The 21,195-nt window shown below is 33.1% G+C and overlaps 3 protein-coding genes across 5 annotated transcripts; all 3 read right to left on the bottom strand.

Annotated features, from left to right (window-relative positions):
- Nucleotides 1-4: 4 nt before the first annotated feature.
- Nucleotides 5-8,836, bottom strand: LOC122595004 (myosin-1). 2 transcript variants are annotated; one of them, XM_043767283.1, is made up of 22 exons: nt 8,538-8,836; nt 7,523-8,369; nt 5,774-5,875; nt 5,544-5,687; nt 5,300-5,450; nt 5,182-5,209; nt 4,911-5,076; nt 4,762-4,825; nt 4,548-4,646; nt 4,337-4,440; nt 4,114-4,252; nt 3,912-4,030; nt 3,595-3,837; nt 3,360-3,437; nt 3,061-3,219; nt 2,686-2,892; nt 1,920-2,125; nt 1,675-1,810; nt 1,464-1,593; nt 1,226-1,372; nt 1,055-1,122; nt 5-875 (listed from the first exon to the last, which is right to left on the bottom strand). In XM_043767283.1, the coding sequence occupies exons 2-22, from the start codon at nt 7,874-7,876 to the stop codon at nt 219-221; spliced, it is 3,501 nt and encodes a 1,166-aa protein (XP_043623218.1). In that variant the 5' UTR covers nt 7,877-8,369; nt 8,538-8,836; the 3' UTR covers nt 5-218. The 2 variants fall into 2 exon arrangements, with proteins under 2 accessions (XP_043623218.1, XP_043623219.1); XM_043767284.1 differs by having other exon boundaries at nt 5,774-5,872.
- Nucleotides 8,837-13,340: 4,504 nt separating this feature from the next.
- On the bottom strand, nt 13,341-15,195 carry LOC122598443 (GDSL esterase/lipase At1g28580-like). The gene is made up of 4 exons (XM_043771036.1): nt 14,904-15,195; nt 13,903-14,133; nt 13,551-13,718; nt 13,341-13,427 (listed from the first exon to the last, which is right to left on the bottom strand). Coding segments are annotated over exons 1-4 (693 nt in total). The 3' UTR covers nt 13,341-13,425.
- On the bottom strand, nt 14,056-19,531 carry LOC122598442 (pentatricopeptide repeat-containing protein At1g71460, chloroplastic). 2 transcript variants are annotated; one of them, XM_043771035.1, is made up of 2 exons: nt 17,436-19,531; nt 14,056-14,133 (listed from the first exon to the last, which is right to left on the bottom strand). In XM_043771035.1, the coding sequence occupies exons 1-2, from the start codon at nt 19,487-19,489 to the stop codon at nt 14,130-14,132; spliced, it is 2,058 nt and encodes a 685-aa protein (XP_043626970.1). In that variant the 5' UTR covers nt 19,490-19,531; the 3' UTR covers nt 14,056-14,129. The 2 variants fall into 2 exon arrangements, with proteins under 2 accessions (XP_043626970.1, XP_043626969.1); XM_043771034.1 differs by lacking the exon at nt 14,056-14,133 and adding an exon at nt 14,977-15,038.
- Between the last annotated feature and the right edge of the window lie 1,664 nt (nt 19,532-21,195).

The following is a 21,195-nucleotide window of genomic DNA, read 5'->3' as shown; positions in this document are numbered from 1 at the left end:
TCTATAAAAACCAATCAAATCAAAATCCTTTGATTAAACTGATGCACGTAGTATTGTTTAGATACACAATGAACTAAAACAACTCATTCACTCTGCAAGCATTCTACTTGTTTGCGAGTGTCGACCTCCCAAACACGACAAAATAGATATCTATGAGCCACAAACCAAGAAGAGCCTTAGAGACTTGTTATATATACCATGTATAGAAACCCATATACTCAGTTAACCCTCGAACTATTAAGCCTTCCCCACCATTTCTTTTTACCTTTCTCGCCATCCCCGTCTTCGTGTCCTAGCTTGTTCAAAATTACCTTCGTCTCTCTCAACCTTGCAGTGTAATCTTTCTTCCACCCTTCAAACATTTGTTTCAATCTTCTAAGTTCATGATCTGGGTTCAAGTTTGCCTCAGCTTGACCTGACTTCACCTCAACCAAGAATTTTGCGTCATCTCCAAACACCTGACTCCTCTGCTCAAACTCTTCAGCCAATCGACTGATCACACTCAAGCCCGCACTCATTGGTCTCAAGTTTTCAAGACCATTTCTTCTACCATTTGAATCCCAGTTGGGGTTACTTTCGTCATTTGTTATATTGATTGAAGCATCTGAATTTCTCTCGGAATCATCAAGTGAGAGGCTCTTTTTTGCTATGGAAAGGCTTGATTGCAGCGAACGCATTTGTTTTTGCCATACTTCTTCCATTGACTTCATTTTAAGCTCATACTCTGACCAACGGCTCTCGTATTGTTGAAGACGTTGGTGAAGAATGTCGTTTTCCTCTTCTTTTTCTCTTAACCCGGCTTCTGCTTTAAGGATTCTTCGTTGTAGTTCAGCAAGGTATGACGACTTCACTAGCACTTCATCAGATTCATTACCCTGCTTGCAAAAGATGCATCACTCGTTACAATTTGACATGACTTAAACAGATGTATTAAAAATTCCATAGAGATGCAATTTAAGATAAAGAATAGACAGCAAAACTGCCTATATAAGTTGACATAGTGTGCATATAATTCGAGATCATGGTTATTAGTAGATACCAAAACTGCAATTACCTTTCCAGAACCAAATTGAAGTAACGCAATATCCCCTGAGCATCTCCTAACCAGCCAGCCACGAATACCTGGAAAGAGGTTTTAATAACATAAATGAAGACTGAAATGACATGATGGATTTGAGGTTTTCACTAGCAAAACATAAATCAAACTTGCTGGCACAAACTATACCAGCTTGTAAAATTATTGATGCGCCATAAAGGTTTTCAAATCTTTTCCTGCTTATTTTTGACTTGATCTGCTTTTGTATAAGCACAGCCGCTCTGTGTTTTTGGAGTAGTATTGCAAACTCCTTTCTAGTTTTTACACCACGAGCAACTGCATAAGATCACCATAAAATCTCCATATATCAGATTCACAATGGCGCAACGGGAAGAAAATAATTAAATCAGAAGATTAAATGGCATACACGACTGAAGATTGAAAATTCCTCGTTTAAGCTCCTTCATATATTGACGAGCTTTGTGACCTCTAAAGCAGCTTTGAACACGCAAGATACCATTAAGAGTACGGTTCCTTGTATCCTCAAGCTTACCAATCTGAATACAGGTATAAAAAAGTTAACTAACCTATAATAACATGTATTAAATTATTCAATAGTACTTTTCTTTCAATTTAACCTGTCCAGTTCGGAAGAACAATTTTGTGTAGCCAATTTGATACATTTCAGGAAGAATATCAAACTGGTGAAGAATGGCAACTGACACACTCAATGGATCTTGCAATGCAACATGCTCTAGCAGAAGAAAACCATACCTAATGCAAGAAAGACATAATTGATAAACAATCAGTACCTTGTTGGAAATCCAAAAAGATCTACAAAAAATGTCGGACAGAAAAAATATATATAACAAACAAAGTATACCTTCTTGCAAATTTCTGATGGGACATTCTTGTTGGAAATCCAGACCTTGATATTCGAACAACTTCCAAAACACCACAACATCTCAGTTGCTGCAATATAAGTCCTTGATGATAGATTCCAGGAGATTGTGAGTTGTTAGGTTTAATACAACGTATAAAATGTGGTGTTGTGCTCTCCAAACGTTGCATTAACTGGAAAAGTTGTCCCTGATGAAAAACAGCCCAAGTGAGTAGAAATAACCGAGATTAAAAGAAACAGCACAGAAGCAAAACTCAAAGGACTTGCACGCCTTGCAAATACTTCATTTTGAGCATCTCAATTTTTTTTATAAAAGCATAACTGTAATGAACAGATTGGGTGAGGTGGGTTGAGAAACAGGTTAAAACAGCTCAGGATTAAAACAGGCCTGGTAGTATGGAACCACAAACACTGTTTTCTACTTAAAACAATTATTGGATAACTGGAGATGTTGAATATGATTACAAAAACAATAAAGTAAATGCTGAACCAAAACAATTGTAGGCACTATGCATTACACAGATCTTGAGTAACTTTAAAATCTTGACCCGTTCTGCCCATCTGTTCCCCTTTATAGTTAACTGCTTTCTATTTGGCGTGTTTGAAATAAAACACAGCCAAAGTCAATGTACCAAAATTTTCATATATAATATTGCGTGTTGTACTGTTGTGTTGTTACTGCTATGAACCCTAAGCAAACTGCAAACAACATATTAGATTACAAATTTAATCTTCAAAGCATGCTAACCTTAAACTTGGTAACAACACTAAGCTTCTGGGAATCTGCTCCACCTGACTTATGTAATGGTCCGAGAACAGGCTTTTCTGATAAAGAAAGCATATTTGACGCAAATGCCTGTGGAAGTTCACATGTGCATGAAGATAAAAGTTGGATGGAATCAAGATGCAATAGATCACGATTTTTCTCCAAGAACCCACTTGTATCATACATGACCTGAAAGACGCAATCAACCTGAGTTAGGTACCAATTACACAACCAGTGAAAGAGTAGTTGTCAAAAATGTTCAAGATACATAGTACAATATCAGCAAGCACCATAAACAGCATTATTTGAAACACCAAATCCAAAACAATGAAGAGATTTGTGTTTATATGTGCTTACTTCTCCCGCATAATGATGAACAGTAAATGCTTTGCCTCGCTCTCCTCTAAAACACGGATTAGGCTTTAAATGCTGTTTTAGCTTGGCAGCAAATGTCATGTCTGTGCCATTTGGAAATGTGGACTCTTCATCTAACAGAGTCAGTAGTCCTAATGGTTTCTGTAAGAAGCAACATGATATCAAAGTCCAATCAAAGGCATTATAGATACTTATCAGTGTTCACATATGTTCATTGAAAAAAAATTGTACTTTATGAAAATCTTAGAAACAACAAAAAGTATTAAGGATAGGCTAGAAACCTTTTCAAAGAGATTGAGACAATCTTGATTGTCTTCGAAATCCACTTTTGCCCAGTCAATACCATCTTGGATATATTCCTAAATCAATTGCAGAGCTCAGGAACCAAGAACATGATAATCACCATTTACGAAGTTCATTTTTTAAAGTGACGATAATAATTGCCTCAAAAAAGCCATTACATATAAATTTTGCCACACTGAAAATATGAACATGGAACAACCAATGGTTGATTACCTCCTGCTCTAACTTGAATAAGTGCCTATTGAAGTGTTGCTGCAATCGCTCATTTGCATAATTAATGCAAAACTGCTCAAAACTATTGACATCAAATGATTCGAATCCATAAATATCAAGAATGCTAATAGATCTTCCTGTACGACGTTTCCCTACAGCAAGTGACTTGTTGATTTGTTCCACCAACCAATCAAACAAAGAAGAATATATTGATTTTGCCAACGCATCCCTTGTATCAATCGCCTGAATCAGTTGAGTTTATAATGATGAGTAAAGTTCATCCCACAAATTTATTGGTCTGATTATTGACTTTTTACCTGGGCTAGAGTTAGCTTTTGAACTATGTTATCATTGCCGACTTTCATTTTCCGAGTAGACAAAGCAAGCTTTAGATCACCAACCTCACACCCAATCAACTTAGAGACATTTAGCAGAGCTGTTATTGGCATTTAATTTCAAAAACAATATTAACGTATGATCATATATACAAGTATGAAACAATAAGAAAACCCAGTGTACCTTCATCAATCACAGGCTCCACGTGATTTTCATTATCGACAATCGTAAAGCTAACATTTCCTAACCACAACACTGCTGCAAGCATTGCAAATGCATTTTCTTGATTATCTTTGCTAACATGAACAGCGTCTAGGGCTTCCTGGAAAATTAAAAACTTAATAGTTAATACCCATCCTCTCTTTCCAATTATGTGCCGGACGCAAAAAGGAGAGATATACAGTACCACTACAATGCGAAACTGTTCAGCATCGTCTACGCCGTTAATTGAATAGCAAGTGCTTTGCTGCAAATATTTGTACTCGTGCACACTCTTCAAGTTTAATTTCTCTGTGACCGGGTAAACATTATGATAAATATTAATGTTAGTTGCAATGAAATGATTCATGCATCCCTCGCGTGAAATGCGATTCAGTATAAAGTTCAGAAATTAATACCTCTAAGAGCAGGTGGAGCTCCTGCACAAAGCTGATAAAATGAATGATATGACCTTTCTCCCTCTGTGCATTGAACAACTCTTGACTTTTCAAGCAAAACTGCAAGAAGTTTTAAAAATCACAGGACACCAATTGCACAAAGCATTCAGACTTCAATGACAAATATAGTATAAACATATTTCATTCGAAACCTAAAAGAAAAGTCACACCGTACATGTTTGAATATTGGCTCCTGATATTTTTCCAGTTTCACTGAAATGAATTTCAATCAACTTTCCCTGACAAATTGTCAATGTTCTTATTAGAATACAAAAACTTAAGCAAATCAGAAGTCTATGTTCTGATGAAGAAAAAGCAACTTACAAAGCGACTTGAGTTGTTGTTTCTAGATGTTTTCGCGTTACCAAATGCCTCCAAAATTGGATTAGTTTTCAGTATCTCATATTCTATTCCACTACCACCTCCAAGAGCAGCCAAATATTGCATTGCTATCTTTGCAGTTTCAGTTTTCCCGGCTCCACTTTCACCACTAAACATAAAAAAATATGGCATAAATGCAATGTACAATGTAGTTGAGCATATAAGCATGCATTAATTTGCATAAGGCCTTTTCATTTGAGAACGTCCAACTAACCTTATAACAATAGACTGGTTCACTTCATCTGTAACAAAAAAAAAAAGAGCAAGAATTATACAAATGAAAAAAGTGAAAATGATACATATGTCAGTATAGAAGGAACACGTAAAAGAACCTCTAATCATTTCCCTGATAGCTGTATCAGCAATAGCATATACATGAGGATTATCTGTGGATTTATTCTTATACGCTTCGATATAATCACTCCCATACAACGGAATTTTCTTAAAGGGATTGACGGCAACTAAAACTGGCCCTGCTTTTGACTATATTACAAAGAATTACAACATTAATACAACAATACAAGCTTCTCAATATTATGTTAATAATTTGAAAGTAAAAAAACAGTGGAAACTTACATAGATCATGTCTCTATCATATCTGTATTGAAGATTGTACAAGACTGATGGTTCGTTTAAATAACTTAGTTGCATGAGATCATCCACACCATCAAGGATTTCTGGATTTGCAGGTAACAGGCTATCCGAGTTCACCTTTAATACCTAAAAGTGAGCAGCAAAGTCAAAAATTGTAATTGCTTGAAACAACATTGTAAAACAAATACAAAAAAGTAAATGAGTAAACTTACTTTTCCTTCAGAAAATGAGATGAGTGACTCTGTGCCTGTAATAGACAGAATCTTCGCCAGCTCCCAATTCCCATCAGATGATTGGAACCACGACTGAAGCTTCTGAATCAGGTATGCCATTGTCACAGAAATAATCAGGATTAGATGCGTAACATATGTATATATGTAAATCTAAAATATGAAACAGGTAACAATTTGATAAACCAGAATTCCCACAGCAATATGAAGTTGACAAGATATATTGTATCTGTTTCGCCTTCTCACGCCACAAGACAAATTACATCACCAAAAGAAATAAAAAAAAAAATTGCTTGAAGAAAAAGACACAAGATCATATCATTATCATTCGAGAGAAACTACATAATACTCTATCAGATAACTTTGTTTTTTTATATATTTCAAACAGAGTAATTTTCAAGACATGACTGAATCAAGTTTACTGAACTCTACCAAGATTTCCTAGATAGGTTTGAGTCATCAAAACTATACAACAATATAAATAAACTCAAGCATTATCAATTTGGTGTTAGCAAAATCACTCATTTTGTCCAATGTCAAACAACCACATGAATCAATTATTTGACTTTTAAATAACTCCTTGCTTCTTGTGCTGGCCAACTTGATCAGGGGAGCACATTCTTCTTTCAAATGATTCTCCTAGTGGAAACATATACAACTACGGTTCCTTATAATACTAGTGGATTAGAGTTGTCAACCATTTGACCATATTTAAAACCTAAAATCGATTGTGTGCTGCTTAAACTTCTTAGGATGGGCGTTGCTTTGCAACTTGCAGCCAAGCTTTGCTTTGTACTTACATGGGAATCATGCTAATCCACTAACACAAAATTAGCTAGGTTATTTTGTTACTTATCCCCTTTGATATGTGTGAGCTAGGTTTGCCCACACATTGACAATTTTATAAAAAACGTTAAAAGAACCCACATGGGCCAAGCTAACGCATAAAGCATATGTTATGTTTTTGAGCTGATTTTGCCTGCTAACAAACTGCATCAAAAACAATACAAACTCTTGCATGAAAGTAAACAACCAAAAAATCAACCTTCTATTTTTTCTAGATTAAGCAGAAACAAACTCATCTCTATCGTGATCTTGGTTTCATCACTTCCACCTCTAGTAATAGAACTACTTCACCATTGTATGAAATTTAACTTACTGTTCAGTGTTCATCCTATCTTCTACGTATATATTTCTAAAAACCCGCTGACATTAGGTATTTAATGTATGTGCCAGAAAATTTTAAAAAATTTATGCTTTATATCAACATACGCATTAGGTGTGTTTTTATGCCAAGCATTTTAAAGTAGATGAAAAAATAACTAACAAGATATGCTCTAACGGATAGATTCAATAACATATTACTATTACAATTCTACTGAAGTAATTGATATATTTGATATGAGCAAGTGGCTATTGCACAGAAACTTCAAGTATTACACGTGTTAAACCTTCCCTAGAATCCCAGTCGAAATATACTAACCATAAGCAAGAAATCACCGAAAAAAGGAAGTACTTTTTTAATCATCTTATGTTGATGAAGTCAGACAGCAAAATAAGTGTGAAGGAACTGAAAAGATCATTAAGAAATATAAATCCTGAAATCCTACTTGATCTAATCATACATCGGAAATGATTGTGCATTCAGATTCAAACAATACGTCTAAGATCATTGTGCATTCAGATTTATGCAACAAATAACAAAAACTGTAACATGGAAACCAGATTTACCTTCTTAGCAACATACGAAGCAGTATCACCCCATTTCTTGTTACCCCATGAAGGCAAAACAGATCCTTGAGGAGAAACCGATGGATTAACATCATCGCCGTCATCATCATCCAAAACTCTATCCTCATTCATTGCAAAACTCGATCTCTGACCATACGGCGAATCATCATCAACAACCCGATCAATATTCCCACCACCATTCTCTGGTATAGTTACAGACATCAGACTACTACTACTATTATTATTATTATTATCACTCCCTTTCAACTTTACTTTCTCACCCAACCCCGAAAACCTATAATCTCCTGGCAACGATTTAATTGACTTGAAACGACCCGCTCCATCACTTGCCATTATTAATATCCCTTCCTAACCAACTAAAAAACAAGTAAGCAACTAGTTTGGTTTGGTTACTAAATAACTATAATCACAAAAAGGTGATAACAATCATCTACCCGAAAAAGTATCAATCATTTTCGATATAAGGTCCCTACTACCGACTACAACTTATAAATGCCGGGGACCCGAAAAACAAACACTAGTCACTTTTATTATCCTTCTTCCTTTTGTTATTTGATCAATTTCCACACTATCTCAACATCAAATATCAAAAAAGTTACACTAGACACACTTGTATCAATAATACTCCACTTTAAAGGCAATAAACCATCACATGACTTCTTGCATTTTGTCCAAATTAACCTAATCTCTCACTATCCAAACACTTCCCTTTACTTTTCCCCAAATTTGACCAAATCCACTTCAATAAACCACAGATCTTCACTTTGAAATTTCAAATTCACCTTAAAGCAGCCAACTTTGACCCAAATTTGACCAAAAGTATCAACTACAATAAACAACAGATCTTCAATGAAATCAGATTTCAATATGAAACTTCAAATACACCTTAAAGCCGCAAACTTTGACTAGTACTGACTAATTTTGACCAATTCCACTTCGATAAATAGAAAAAAAAAAATCAAAAATTTACAAACAGATCTTCAATAAAAATTACCTCATTTCAAGTTTCAAAATTTCACTACAATAGAAGACAGATCTTCGAAGTGTGATTCATAAAGCTATCTCATTTCATCTTCAAACTGTGCTTTAGATATATATATATAGATATAGTGTAGTGTATCTATCTATAATAATTTAGGGGAGAAATGAGAGAGAGGGAAAATTAGGAAAGCTAAAACCCTAATTAAATTAAATTAAAAATGAAAAAGAAGGACTTGGTCCAAACATCACATGAGAGAGAGAGAGACAATTGTCGCCTGCTTTCCTTTTTCTTCTATCTCACTTTTTCTCCCACACACACATTCATTTCCAAAAAAGCGTTATATATATACATATATAATTATTATATCTATATATATCTTATTTTAAAACTTTTTTAAAAAAAAATACTGTTACCAGATTAAAGTTTACTAGATACAGTTACTTTTACTGATTCTAATCCATAAAGTACAAGTTATTTAGTTGATGTTGTATCTGTAAGAAGTTTAATATCATCTGGTAAAAGTGTTTGAAGTAAACTGTTGATTTTAGAGTTAAATTGACTAGTGGCAAGTAAGTGTACATGTTCCGATGCGTATAGTACAAGTTAAAAATAAATTTTGGTGGGGAAAAGGGAAAACCACAAATGTGTAAGTGGGTCATAATAACCTCCATATGTTTTTCCCATTTTTTACGCACCAATCAATTTTGAATTGAATTGTGGGCGGTTTTTTATGGTTTTTTTTTTCTAATTTGTGTGGATTTTGTTAAGAAAGAATAAATGAGAGTGTGGGAGGATGTGGCAACATTTAAGATACACATAATGTTTGTGGAGTACATTTTTTATGTGTTTGTAACGGTTTAGATATACGGAGTATATTTTTATATTATTTTATTATATGGTCTCACAATGAATGTTGTGATTTAATGCCCATGTATTTACTATGGGACTTTAAAGATAATTAAAGCATAATGTTTCAAATTAGGTGTGCCTAAATCAATGTGGTACTATTAGCTTGATTTTATCCGATTAATGGTAATTAACTTACTTATCTTAATATATACTATAAGACAGTTGAACTAATGATTTATTAACCAATTAAATCGCTCAATTTCATCAAATTGATTTTCGCTTATGTCATCATTTAGATTAACTACAAATTAAAAATACTAATAATTATTATCTAAATATATTATTATATTAGTATTTATATTAATTTGTAGAAAAAATCTCATTAATTTACACTTTTTTGTTTTTCATCAATAAATTTACATTTTTTAGCCCTCAATATTTACCATATATTTATTTTTAGCAATCAACTTTAGAGAATTTTTTAATATTTATAATCATTTAATTAATTAAAAAGTTTTTAACATATGAAATATTCTCTATGAAAAATTATTTCAAAAGCTAATGACTTTTAACAAAATATTAGATTAGACTTTTATAAATTATAAATATTAATATTTAGTTTAATTTTTAATATAAACACAATTTGAATTCTAGATACATATCTCAAACATAATAAAAGATGATGATATATAACATCATTATCCTAAACATAATAGGAATCACATAACATGAGACGATCACAGAACAAAACACGATTTTCAACAGAGCATTACTTGAATACTAAATCCAAATCAATATGTACTCCATTCATTTTATCTCTCAATAAAAAATATATATATAATTTTATCTTTTTTTTATATATATTAATTTTGCGTATTAATGTTTAAAGTTACAGTTGTCACTCAAATCAAGAGTCTTAATTGTTATCAAAGAATATAAAAATAATTTTAATTGTTATCTAATTATCATAGGACAGATGGTTAAAAATAAACTTATGTGTGTTATGGGCCCGCATCATGATCAAATACATATACTGAAATGTCATGTATATGTTCACAAGTATGTTTATATTTTAATTCTTAATTATCTTTCATAATAATATCACATCATGAGTACAACTGATTTCAAAATATTTTATAATAGAGAAATTATTATAGCATGTGCCTTGTGTAATCATTACGGCAAACAATTCCATCAATATATATCGGCTAATAATGACAGTGACGAACTTATGATTATTGTACTACAACTTGCAAAATATAACACTTAGAACCGTATATATCTTCAAAATTATAAGCTTTTATGACTTAAATGTATGAATATCTAGCGTTGATAATATCGTAAATCCCGTGTCAAGCGTTGGACACGGGTCTAAAAACTAGTAATTTACTAACTACAATATTTTAAAATTAAAATTTCACAATGTATAAACTTATATTGATTGATATTTTTATATTCTAATAAACCAATCGCACCCTAATGCTTATTGCCAAGAAAGACAATGGTTATTTCATTTACGACATAAATTTGCTTAATTTAAGACTTTATATGTATATGACGGTTCAACAAAATATTTGTTAGCAAATACAATTATAAATGGTTGTAGCTAAGATGTCATGATGCAACAATAGATTACCCAACCACTAAGCCAATCTCATCCAAGGATACTTTTTGGTTATTGTGTCTTTTTTCTTCATAGTTTAGTCACTTTTGTGAGTTTGTCTAATAAACTTTTATGCATTAATATCTCAAAGTCAGTTTGCCTGAAAAATTAATAGATATATTATTATAATTATAGAGCATTTTTAGCTATACAAGCATGTAATTTTTTATATCTATATATATGAATGATGAATGACTAGTTAAGAAAACAATTATGATTCAAGTTTATATTCGGTTTGTGCCTACTAACATACTTTATTAATAACATACTTTATGCTTTTACTATCATTGAGCTTATATATAGCCCACCATTCTAACACTAGTGGCCTATATATTTATTCTATTAATAAATTATATGTTTATAAATTAATAAAATATGATCACAGAATGTGTTATTAGTCGTTATTGTTATGTTCATTTGAGCTTTGATTATGTAGGTCAGGTTCTTGGTCCATCGATAAATAATTACTATTATTATATTATATTATACTCTAATATAAGTCTAAACAATGAAACAGAAACATTCAAAGGCTTAATCACAATTTCTGACCCAAAAAAAAAGAGCTATAAACGGGTGTTCATTGATTTAGGATACTCATAAATCATAACACAAACATTGATATCAGGTAAACTCACATCACATTTCATGATTTTTATAACCGGACAACAAAAAGATTTAAATATACATAGGGTAGCAGGATGCTAAACCCAAGTTACATTGTCATGAATAATCAAAATACAACACCAAAACTTAAAAACATAACTGCGTATTCACATTCCATGTAAACTTGTATGATTGAGAAATGTGGATATATAGCTGCACAAGAATAAAATTAAAGATGTGATATACTGGTATGTATAACATAAATTGTGTTTATACAATCACATCATATAGAAGTGTAACATAATTAGTTGTGTATAAAATAATTGTTAGTTTATACATATCACTACTTATCAAATTATCTAACAATTGTACATGTTGCATTCTCGGTGCCAATCATACTCTCGAAAGTTTGTCATGAAGAAAATGTAATTGGCACAAGTCTTTATTTATGAATTATGAGTTAATAGGAGTAGTGTAAAAATGATGTACTGAACCACAGTTATTTGGCGTTATTATGCTTTTGTGTCTTTGATGTATTTTGGTTAAAATTGGACTTCTTACAAAGAACTCGATAATCCAACTCCGAGTTGTGTTGTTGATGCAGGACACAATGAATTAAACTGAGGATTAGTGAATGGCCCTCGAAATAAGTTATTGTGGATTACTCTATATGCTGCTTCTGTAAAGTGTATTCCATCCCAACTAACATATGTATCAGGCTGATCACACGGCACAAATCCACATTTAACTGATGCGCTGTAGTTATATGGCCCTCCGCCTCCACAACATGCTTGCAAAGACCAGTTTGTGAATCCTGTAAATGTAAATTCCATCCAAACACAAATGCTAATTGATATGTACTCATCAAGCTACATGTTTCAAGTATAAAGGTGCTGAAATGGATGGGTCAATTAACTGGTCGAGTCAAAACTGTTGATTTTCACTTTTTCAGTATGGGTTAAAAAAAAAACCTGACCTGCAAACAGTTTTCTTTATGGATTTTGAGAAAACGCTTAATTACTACGAGTAATATGCAAAATGTAATATAAAACTATATTTTAATTAAAAAAAAAAATCTGATTTTTATCAATCAAGCATGAGGATTTATACATTTGGATATGCTTATTCTTAACCCGTTTGACCCATTTGGCCCGTTTCTTTTTTAGTCAAATATCTTAACTTATCTCATCAGTCATCTCCAGATAGGTTAGTGGAATGGGATACCCTGTTCAGGCTACTTGGGAAGGGTCGAGCCTTTGTAACTAATGTACATGGGCTAACGGGTTTTCCCTCGGCCATTTCTGGATACTTTCTTGGCCATCCCAAGGTGTTTACCCATGAGAATCCGAACCTGTCTATATGAAGACCTTAGGACCAACTTATGACTAGGCCACTTTGGAATTGGTTTCGTATTATCAATTTACAAGTAAATCACATTGTCATTTACGATGAACACCATTTGGGATACAAGAAAGTTGCAGTGAGATGGTGATTTGAGTTTGTAATATGTTACCAAATTTATCTGGAGAGCGGTAGATTTGCATGGCAGCATTATAGTAGTCGGCATAGATGATGCTGACATTAGGATGCACCTTGCGAATCTGATCTAATTTCATTTGCAGGAGTTCATTGTGATATTCAGCAAACTCATTTAACCGAATGAGGCAACCGGTAGTGGGATCATACTCTTCCTTCTCAGAACCAAATATTTCCAAATATGATGGAAGGCATCCAACTGGAAAGTTTCCTGGAATGACTAGCATCTGAGCCCCAATCTCAATCAACTCCTGTAATCAAAACTACAAAACTTAAATATTGAAAGATAATACAATATCAGAAAGAAACATCTTTTTGCAATGCTTGATACATTGCTAAAGCGCGTGGCAGGGAGTTTAGCTATGATATATTACACTGTGAGTATGTTATTACATTGACTGCTGAGACGATCCTATCGATAACAAGAGGAACTAATGGTTTGATCTCATCAACTGGTGATCCTGCGAATATTGGATTATTGTAATCGTTTCCTCCAATCTCTCCCATTAGGATCAAAGAACGTCCAATAAACTTTCTACACTCTGTATACGATATAACTAGTCAATATTAATGAAAACTTGCTCTATATAGTGTTTTAATAACAAAGATGACAGTTTAGGCCTCATTTATCATCACTTATGTTTACTGCATTTGGCTACATGTTTCCATACAACTACAAGTGGGATACATGGACTCACGAAGAAGAAAATGCGCACACCTAGTTACCTGAAGTGTTGCCACAAATATAAGGCAATGATCCTTTGAACCAGTCCAGTTGAACCCCTAAGGATGCGTTTGTCATAGAATTTACATTCCCTCTTGCTTCAAGAAATGATGAATTCAATGCAGTTGCACCCGCCACTGCATAATTTACTCCTTGTCCGAAATCCTGGTCGTCGTTGCCTATTTCTTTTTTTTGCACAAATGGCGGTACCAATGGCAACCCTAGTTCCTCAGCTAAACAAACCAAGAATATGATATCAGATCAAATTAGCAAGGTGCATCCTAACTAACTTTTGAAAAATAGTGCTCTATCGTATCACCGAGATGCAACATTTAATCTAAAGTTTGATGAGCACGGTTTACCTGTTGGTGGATTTTTATTTAATTTTCAAAAGGCTCTGTTGATGGATTTTATATATAGGGTATACATTTCAATAGACCGGATATCTCTTAAAACCGTGGTATAACTTTTTAGAAACAACAATTCGACTCTATATGCATGGGTTTCACGAATTCCGATTTAGAATAATGCTAAGAGTAATTTTCTTTGTTTTGACAGATATCAAAACATTTGCTACAGGTTATTTTTGTTTTGTATTGCCTTTTATGAAGAACACCCATAAGGAGATTATCAACATTATTCGCCCCATAAGGTTCCTTCATATCTATTAAGTCATTAAGCATTACAAGACCAAGTCATCATGGGTCACTTAAACCACATTTAAATCTGCCAATTGATTACAAATCGTCAGCAGTCAGCACCATATCTTCCCTGATTTTCACCACCCCAGAAGCATTGGCCCTACACCCCACTATTTCCGAAAAGTCATTAACTTCATAGACATACACTCGGTGCCTCCCAACCCATTTCCAAGTGAGGTAACTCAATAACACTAGATTATTAACATTACCGGGATCAAGCTAACGCAACAATATCAGGTACCGGTTGTAATGGAACAAAATATTAGAGTTCAACCAGACAACATGGTAAATGAAAGACTTACCCAGGAAATCGATAATGAGGCGACCATTAGAGCAACGACCAGTGGAATGATCCAAGAAGTTTTGGCCGTAAGGCGGGAGAAAATACTGAGAAACTTTGTTACGTAATGAATAAAGTTGTTTAAGGTTGCCAGTGTCTGCAACGGAGTCACCAAAACTGATGATGGATTTATAAAAACATACATTATTATTATCAGCAGCAGCAGTAGTAATAGCACTACATGATGACAGTGGTTGCATAATCATCCATAACAAATAACATGTTGCAAATAACCTTAAATTTGAAGAAGCCATTAATTGGAATGAAGTTGTGTTCATCAAACTTCAAATAGTTTGGTTGTGTTTTATTTATGGAAATGTTATCTAATATGCTATTGACAGCATATACTATCATATTAGCTGCATCAATGAGAACATTTTTATTATTTTATTATTCTATATATTTCTTGACTAGCCTATATTAATATAACTAATCCCCCATTTTACACAACCATTATTTGTTTATGATGTAATGAGTATGATTATGATTATAATATGAAATGATATGATTCCTGTACCTACCCGTCAAAAAATAATCTATGATATGATACTCGTCATTATAGGAATGCAATCTTCTTTTATCGCTATTAGGAAAATGGTTTTTTTTTCCCCATATTTAATTAAACTAATAAACCTAACTTCAATTGAAATTAAGTCTTTTTTTCTTTATTTTATTTATGCCCCTCACGTAATTAAAGCTTCAAAACTTTAACTTAAAAAATAAGTACCTGTCATATCCACGAGTTGCAATATTGTCTAAAATTTGATTAGCACGCTCTCCAAATCATTGCCTAAATAATAATAGACATAGACTTCCTACCTTCTAACCCATTCCCAAGTCAAATAACTCAATTACACTAGATTAGTAACACCATCGGTGATGTGAGCTTGGGTCGGTTTTTGAAAACCAGAAACCGTTGATTCAGTTTTTGTTTAGTTCGGTTTGTCAGTTTTTCGGTTCGGTTTGTATCGGTGTTCGGGCTTTTTTTTATTTATTTTTAATTTTGCTTTAGTACATGTTATTGTGACAAATCAAATGAGTAGCTTCTGTCATGTTTTAACATAAATATGCAGCTTTATTACATTTGCCTAATCTTTAAACGTCTTACTAAATATCAAATACTTGGATCATATGTACTAAATATCAAAGATGTAAGTTTGAGTATGACTTATTATTGTTGTTTTTTGGTTTATACTTTATACCATTAATACGAAAATAAATAAATAAACTAGTTATAGATTATATATATAATGATATAAAATTTAAAATAATAATAATATGTATGGTTTTCGGTTTGGTTTTGACGGTTGGTTTTTGCATATGAGACCGAGACCTGAACCGGTCCGTTTGGTCTAAAAAACCATAAACTAACCAATGGATTTGGTTCGGCTTTGGTATTTTGGGTTTGTTTTTTTCGGTTTCCGGTTCAGTTTTTACTCACCCCTGTTGGGATCAAACGCAACAATTATTAGGTAGTGGTTGTGATGGAACAAAAGAGCAGCAACCAGACAACAAAAATATTATGTTTCCTTTAAGTTTAAAAGAAACCTTAATACAGACTCAGAATTATGATTCTACATTATGCTGATTTAAAGATTTAGAGCATACGAAGCACCACACTCCATCACACAGCTACATCATCAAAAGAAAACATCCGATCACATCACACTAGTACCACCAGTGTGGATCACACCGACATTTGAAAAAAAAATACACAAATAAAGTTCATCCGACAAACCAAGGCGTGAGGAAGACCGTGTTGTGGACTTCCATGTGATTATCACGCTAATAACTGAGTGGTGTTCATGGTTTGACCATCCCATCACATTGGATATATCACCTGACTCTGTTTGTTCTTACCTATAGGTTGAAAACTTACATAAGAAGTTCTGTTAGGTTGGAGGGTGGGCGATCACCATCCAGTCCCCCTCAATCTATATATTGACTTGAATGTGTAAAGTAATTGGTTCCGGATATAGGGCATTTGGAATATATCCTAAGTTCCTTACTGGATATTAGAGCCTAATCTATCACAGAAATTCCTAAATGTAGCTAGATCAGTGCCATTCTAGCTTGATTGCCGAAATATCATATAAATAGATAAAATTGATTACCACAATATGGACTACTTTCTTTCTGACTTATGTTTGTGTAGTTAGACTTGAAAAATAGTCAGGAAAGCATAAAGTGCTTGCCCATTAAGTCAATAACATCCTAGACCCAAATAGTTGGGTCAATGTTGCACCCGGCCCCTTAGCCTTAGGGCCAGCCGGCCAGGAAATGCACAAGTCAGTGAGAATGAAAAACTTGTTTACTGAGGAACTAAATCATGCTAGTGGTGCTGATCCAGAGCTAGCTATACTAATTAGAGGGACTGATTAATAAGTTGTAATTTACTTTTATTATTTGTCTTTAGGAATGCAATTTTCTACAAGAGTAAATAAGTCAACTTATTAATAAGGGCAATGTTGGAATTAAACTTATTTTCACTTACAAAGATGAACTCAAACGACTGATCCTTTCTGCCTCATCAGTTCGTCCAGAACTAGCCAAAACTCTAATTATACTCGTGTAATGTTCTTGTGTTACTTCAGCTTTATATCTTCTAGTCATTAGCTGAAACACCCTGCAAGCTTCATCAACAAATCCAGCCTGCTCACAAATAAACAGAACTGCTTTGAAAGTAAACTGGTTAGGCGAAAAGCCACTTCTAGTCATCTGATCAAATAGATCAATCGCTTCTTGGTAGCAGGAGTTGTATCCATGCGCCTCAATTATGGCAGTCCAAGTCATGGGACCCTTCACATGGACCGCTTTAAAAGCAATCACCGCCTTCCTGATTTCGCCACATACCCCATAAAACCTCACTATTTCTGAAGAAACAAAAGGGTTCGATCCTAAATCTTTTTTCAAAACCTGCCCATGAATCTCCTTACCGAGCTTCAGAGCCTTAAGTTCACCACAAACACTCAACATTCTTGAGATAGTTACCGAGTCTGGACGGTGTTTTGACACCACCATAGACCGAAAAACACCCACTGCATCATCCAGACACCCATTTTCTGCATATGATTCAATCATAGCCGTCCAAGAGATCACGTTTTTCCGTTCCAGATTGTCGAATAGTTTCAGAGAATAGTCATGAGAACCACATTTTGCATACATCATCATCAAGGATGTAGTAATAGACACTTGTTGAACAAAACCATTCTTAACAGCAAAACAATGGATTTCTTTACCTTGTCTTAAAGCTTTTAGCTTTTCACAAATGGGAATAACCGTGTTAATCGTAACAATATCAGGTTTAAATCGTTCTTGTTGCATCCAAACAATCGATCTCAAAGCCTGCTCAAGCCTGCCATTTGCAGCATATCCTGCCATAAGTGCAGTCCAAGATATTGTATTCCGTTCCGTTGATCCATAGAAAACCTTCCTTCCTGAACCCATATCCCCACATTTACAATACATATCAATCAAACCCGATTGAATAAACAATTGCTTCGAGTACTCCTTTGTCTTTAGCACATAAGCATGAACCTCTTTACCAAGTTTCCTACACGAAAGATGGCTAATCACAGGAAGAATTGTCGTCAGTATAACTGAATTAAGCGATATGCTTTCTCTTAACATCCATCTAAGATACTCAATGGCTTCCAAATGAAGTCGATTATGCGCAAAACCAGCAATCATTGCCCCCCACAACACCACATCTCTTTGATCTTCACAAACTTCTTCAAAAACTCGACAAGCAAGCCTAGTTTTCCCACATTTAAAGTACATATCAATCAAACAAGTACTCACAATCGAATCACCAACAAACCCGTTCTTTATCAACAAACCATGCATCTTCAAACCTTGATAAAACGCAGACGCGCCACCCAAACTCTTAATCAAACAAGAAAACGTATAAACATTCAATTCAACTCCCAATTCCCTCATTAACGAAAACGTATCGAGACTATCACGATACCTCATCCCACCCCTTACAACATTCCCTCTAAGCAAAGCATTCCAAGGGTAAACACTTCTGCTCGGCATTTCATCAAACAGTTGGCGTGCATCTTCAACTGACCCACAACAAGTGTACATATTAACTAACTTAGTTTTCAAAAACTCATTATGTTCAAGCCCGTTTATTCGGATATGGGTATGAATGATTTTTCCAATCGATAAGGACTTAAGACGAATAACAGAAGCGATTAAATGTGAAAATGTAGTGGGGTTAACAGGAATGCCTTTTTTATCTAAGTAATCCAAAATGGTAAGACATTCTTTGAGCTTGTCTTGTTTGGCAAATCTTTGAATATCTTTGTAAATGGCATTTGGGTTTTTGGTGTCTGCATTTTTTTCTTCTTTTAAGATATAGGGTGAAGGATGTTGTTTTTTGGGTTGCTGAGATTGAGACTGGGATTGAGTTGTAATGGAAGAAGACTTGATTCTGAAAGTGGAGTGATTTTTTTGATTGGTTAAAGGATGAATGGAATATGTTGTTGTAGAAGAGGAGGAAGAAGAAGGTAACAACAGATTACACACACCACTTATTTCCATTTTTATCTATTGTTAACAAATAGGCAATCTCCAAGTAAAGTGTTATTTGTTCATTTGTAGAATGGTATCTATTTTCAAATCTTTGTCTTTTTAAATACACTCGTATAGTTATAATAGTTATACGGATGCCCGGATGATAGCGGAGATGCGCAGTGGCGGCAGTGGGAGAATATATTAACGTAAAGGTAATTGATGTAAAAAGGTAGTGTATTTATTTTAAGTATTGTGAGATTTTAAGTTATAAATTATTTCATTAAGAATATATTATAGGTATATTAGAGAAAAATTAGTATATTTAATAGAGTGAATGAAACTAAAGGGTAAAATAGTTCGTTCCACTGGGTTTTTTTTAGATGATAGAGGTTCCTTTAATAAGTATGAGTAGTATAGATAGATAATTATAAGTTATTTATTATGCATGAATTATCAATACTACATAATAAATAAAAAATTAGCCCCAAGTTACATTGTTAAAAGGGGTCCTATTTTCATGAGATAAAAGTTACAATAATACAAGACAAAATAAATTGTTAAAAAGGGTCCTATCTCCATCACTAGTCATCAATATGGTATAGAAATGATAAAAGATAAATTCCTACTTGAATTAAAAATTCAATTTGAAAATACGAAGATACACGTCTATAACGAGGTGAATGCAAGCATGTTGCTCTCAAAGTTCCAAGAAACAAGCTCAAGTTTCAAGAAGGCATCCTCTCCACAATAAAAGATAGGTAATAGTCATAGTTAAAGCAAGTTTTTCTTTACTAGTTTTCTTTACTTTTCCAAATTTCATATTATTCACATATACGCAACCCTCTTTTAATCTTTCTTTATCTCCTTATCTTTTTTTTCTTTTATTTATACCTTTTTAATGGTATTCGCTGCAAAACGCGACTACTATGTTAGTTATATCTTAAAAGGTTACACCAAAAACAACAATGGATGAATGGGATATAGGAAGGTAAAGATATTTGGCCTAAGGCTTTATCCTTGAAAAAATTCTCAATAATAAGACGAAATCAAAATCGAATAAGTTGACTTAGAGCACAATCTCAAATATAGAAAAGGAAAACTCTTTCTCACAAAAAAAAATTAAATGGTTTGTGGGTCGACATTTTGATGGTATTTTAAAAAAATATTAAAAGATGTATATTTAAGAAAAAAGAAATAAAAATAATAATCTTTCATATACATCTTAAGTTTTTGACGGCTATACGAGGGGTAGATTATGATGTAAACGAAGATAATGTAGTAAATTAGTTTTGTAAAGGTATTTTTGAATTTATTGTTAATAAAAGTATAAAAGTCAAAAAGAATATAAAAACTAAAAAATTACAAAAAAAATAAAAAATAAAAATAACAAATTAAATTTTAAAACCTAAAAAATAAAATTACAACAAAAAAATTTCAGAAAATTTATTTTTAATAAAAAAACATGTAAACTAAATTAAAAATTAAGAAAACAAAAAGAAATAAAAAAATATATATCATTTTATGTTGAACAAAAACTTAACATCTTGAACAAAAGTTTTTTTTCAGTATTTGTAAAAATAAATAAATAAAAAAAGTTTTTCGTGGGAGTAAATAGATTTCAAATTGGTTAAAGTTAGTAGATTAATAAAATGATACATAAAAGGTTTTAATTGTTTTTAAAGTTAAATCTAAAGATACTTATATAAAAACTTTATAGAGAATAGATGTATTAT

This window comes from Erigeron canadensis, chromosome 4, assembly GCF_010389155.1.
Source record: "Erigeron canadensis isolate Cc75 chromosome 4, C_canadensis_v1, whole genome shotgun sequence".
In the NCBI taxonomy this organism is placed as follows: Eukaryota; Viridiplantae; Streptophyta; class Magnoliopsida; order Asterales; family Asteraceae; genus Erigeron; species Erigeron canadensis.
This window is presented reverse-complemented; position numbering and strand designations above follow the sequence as displayed.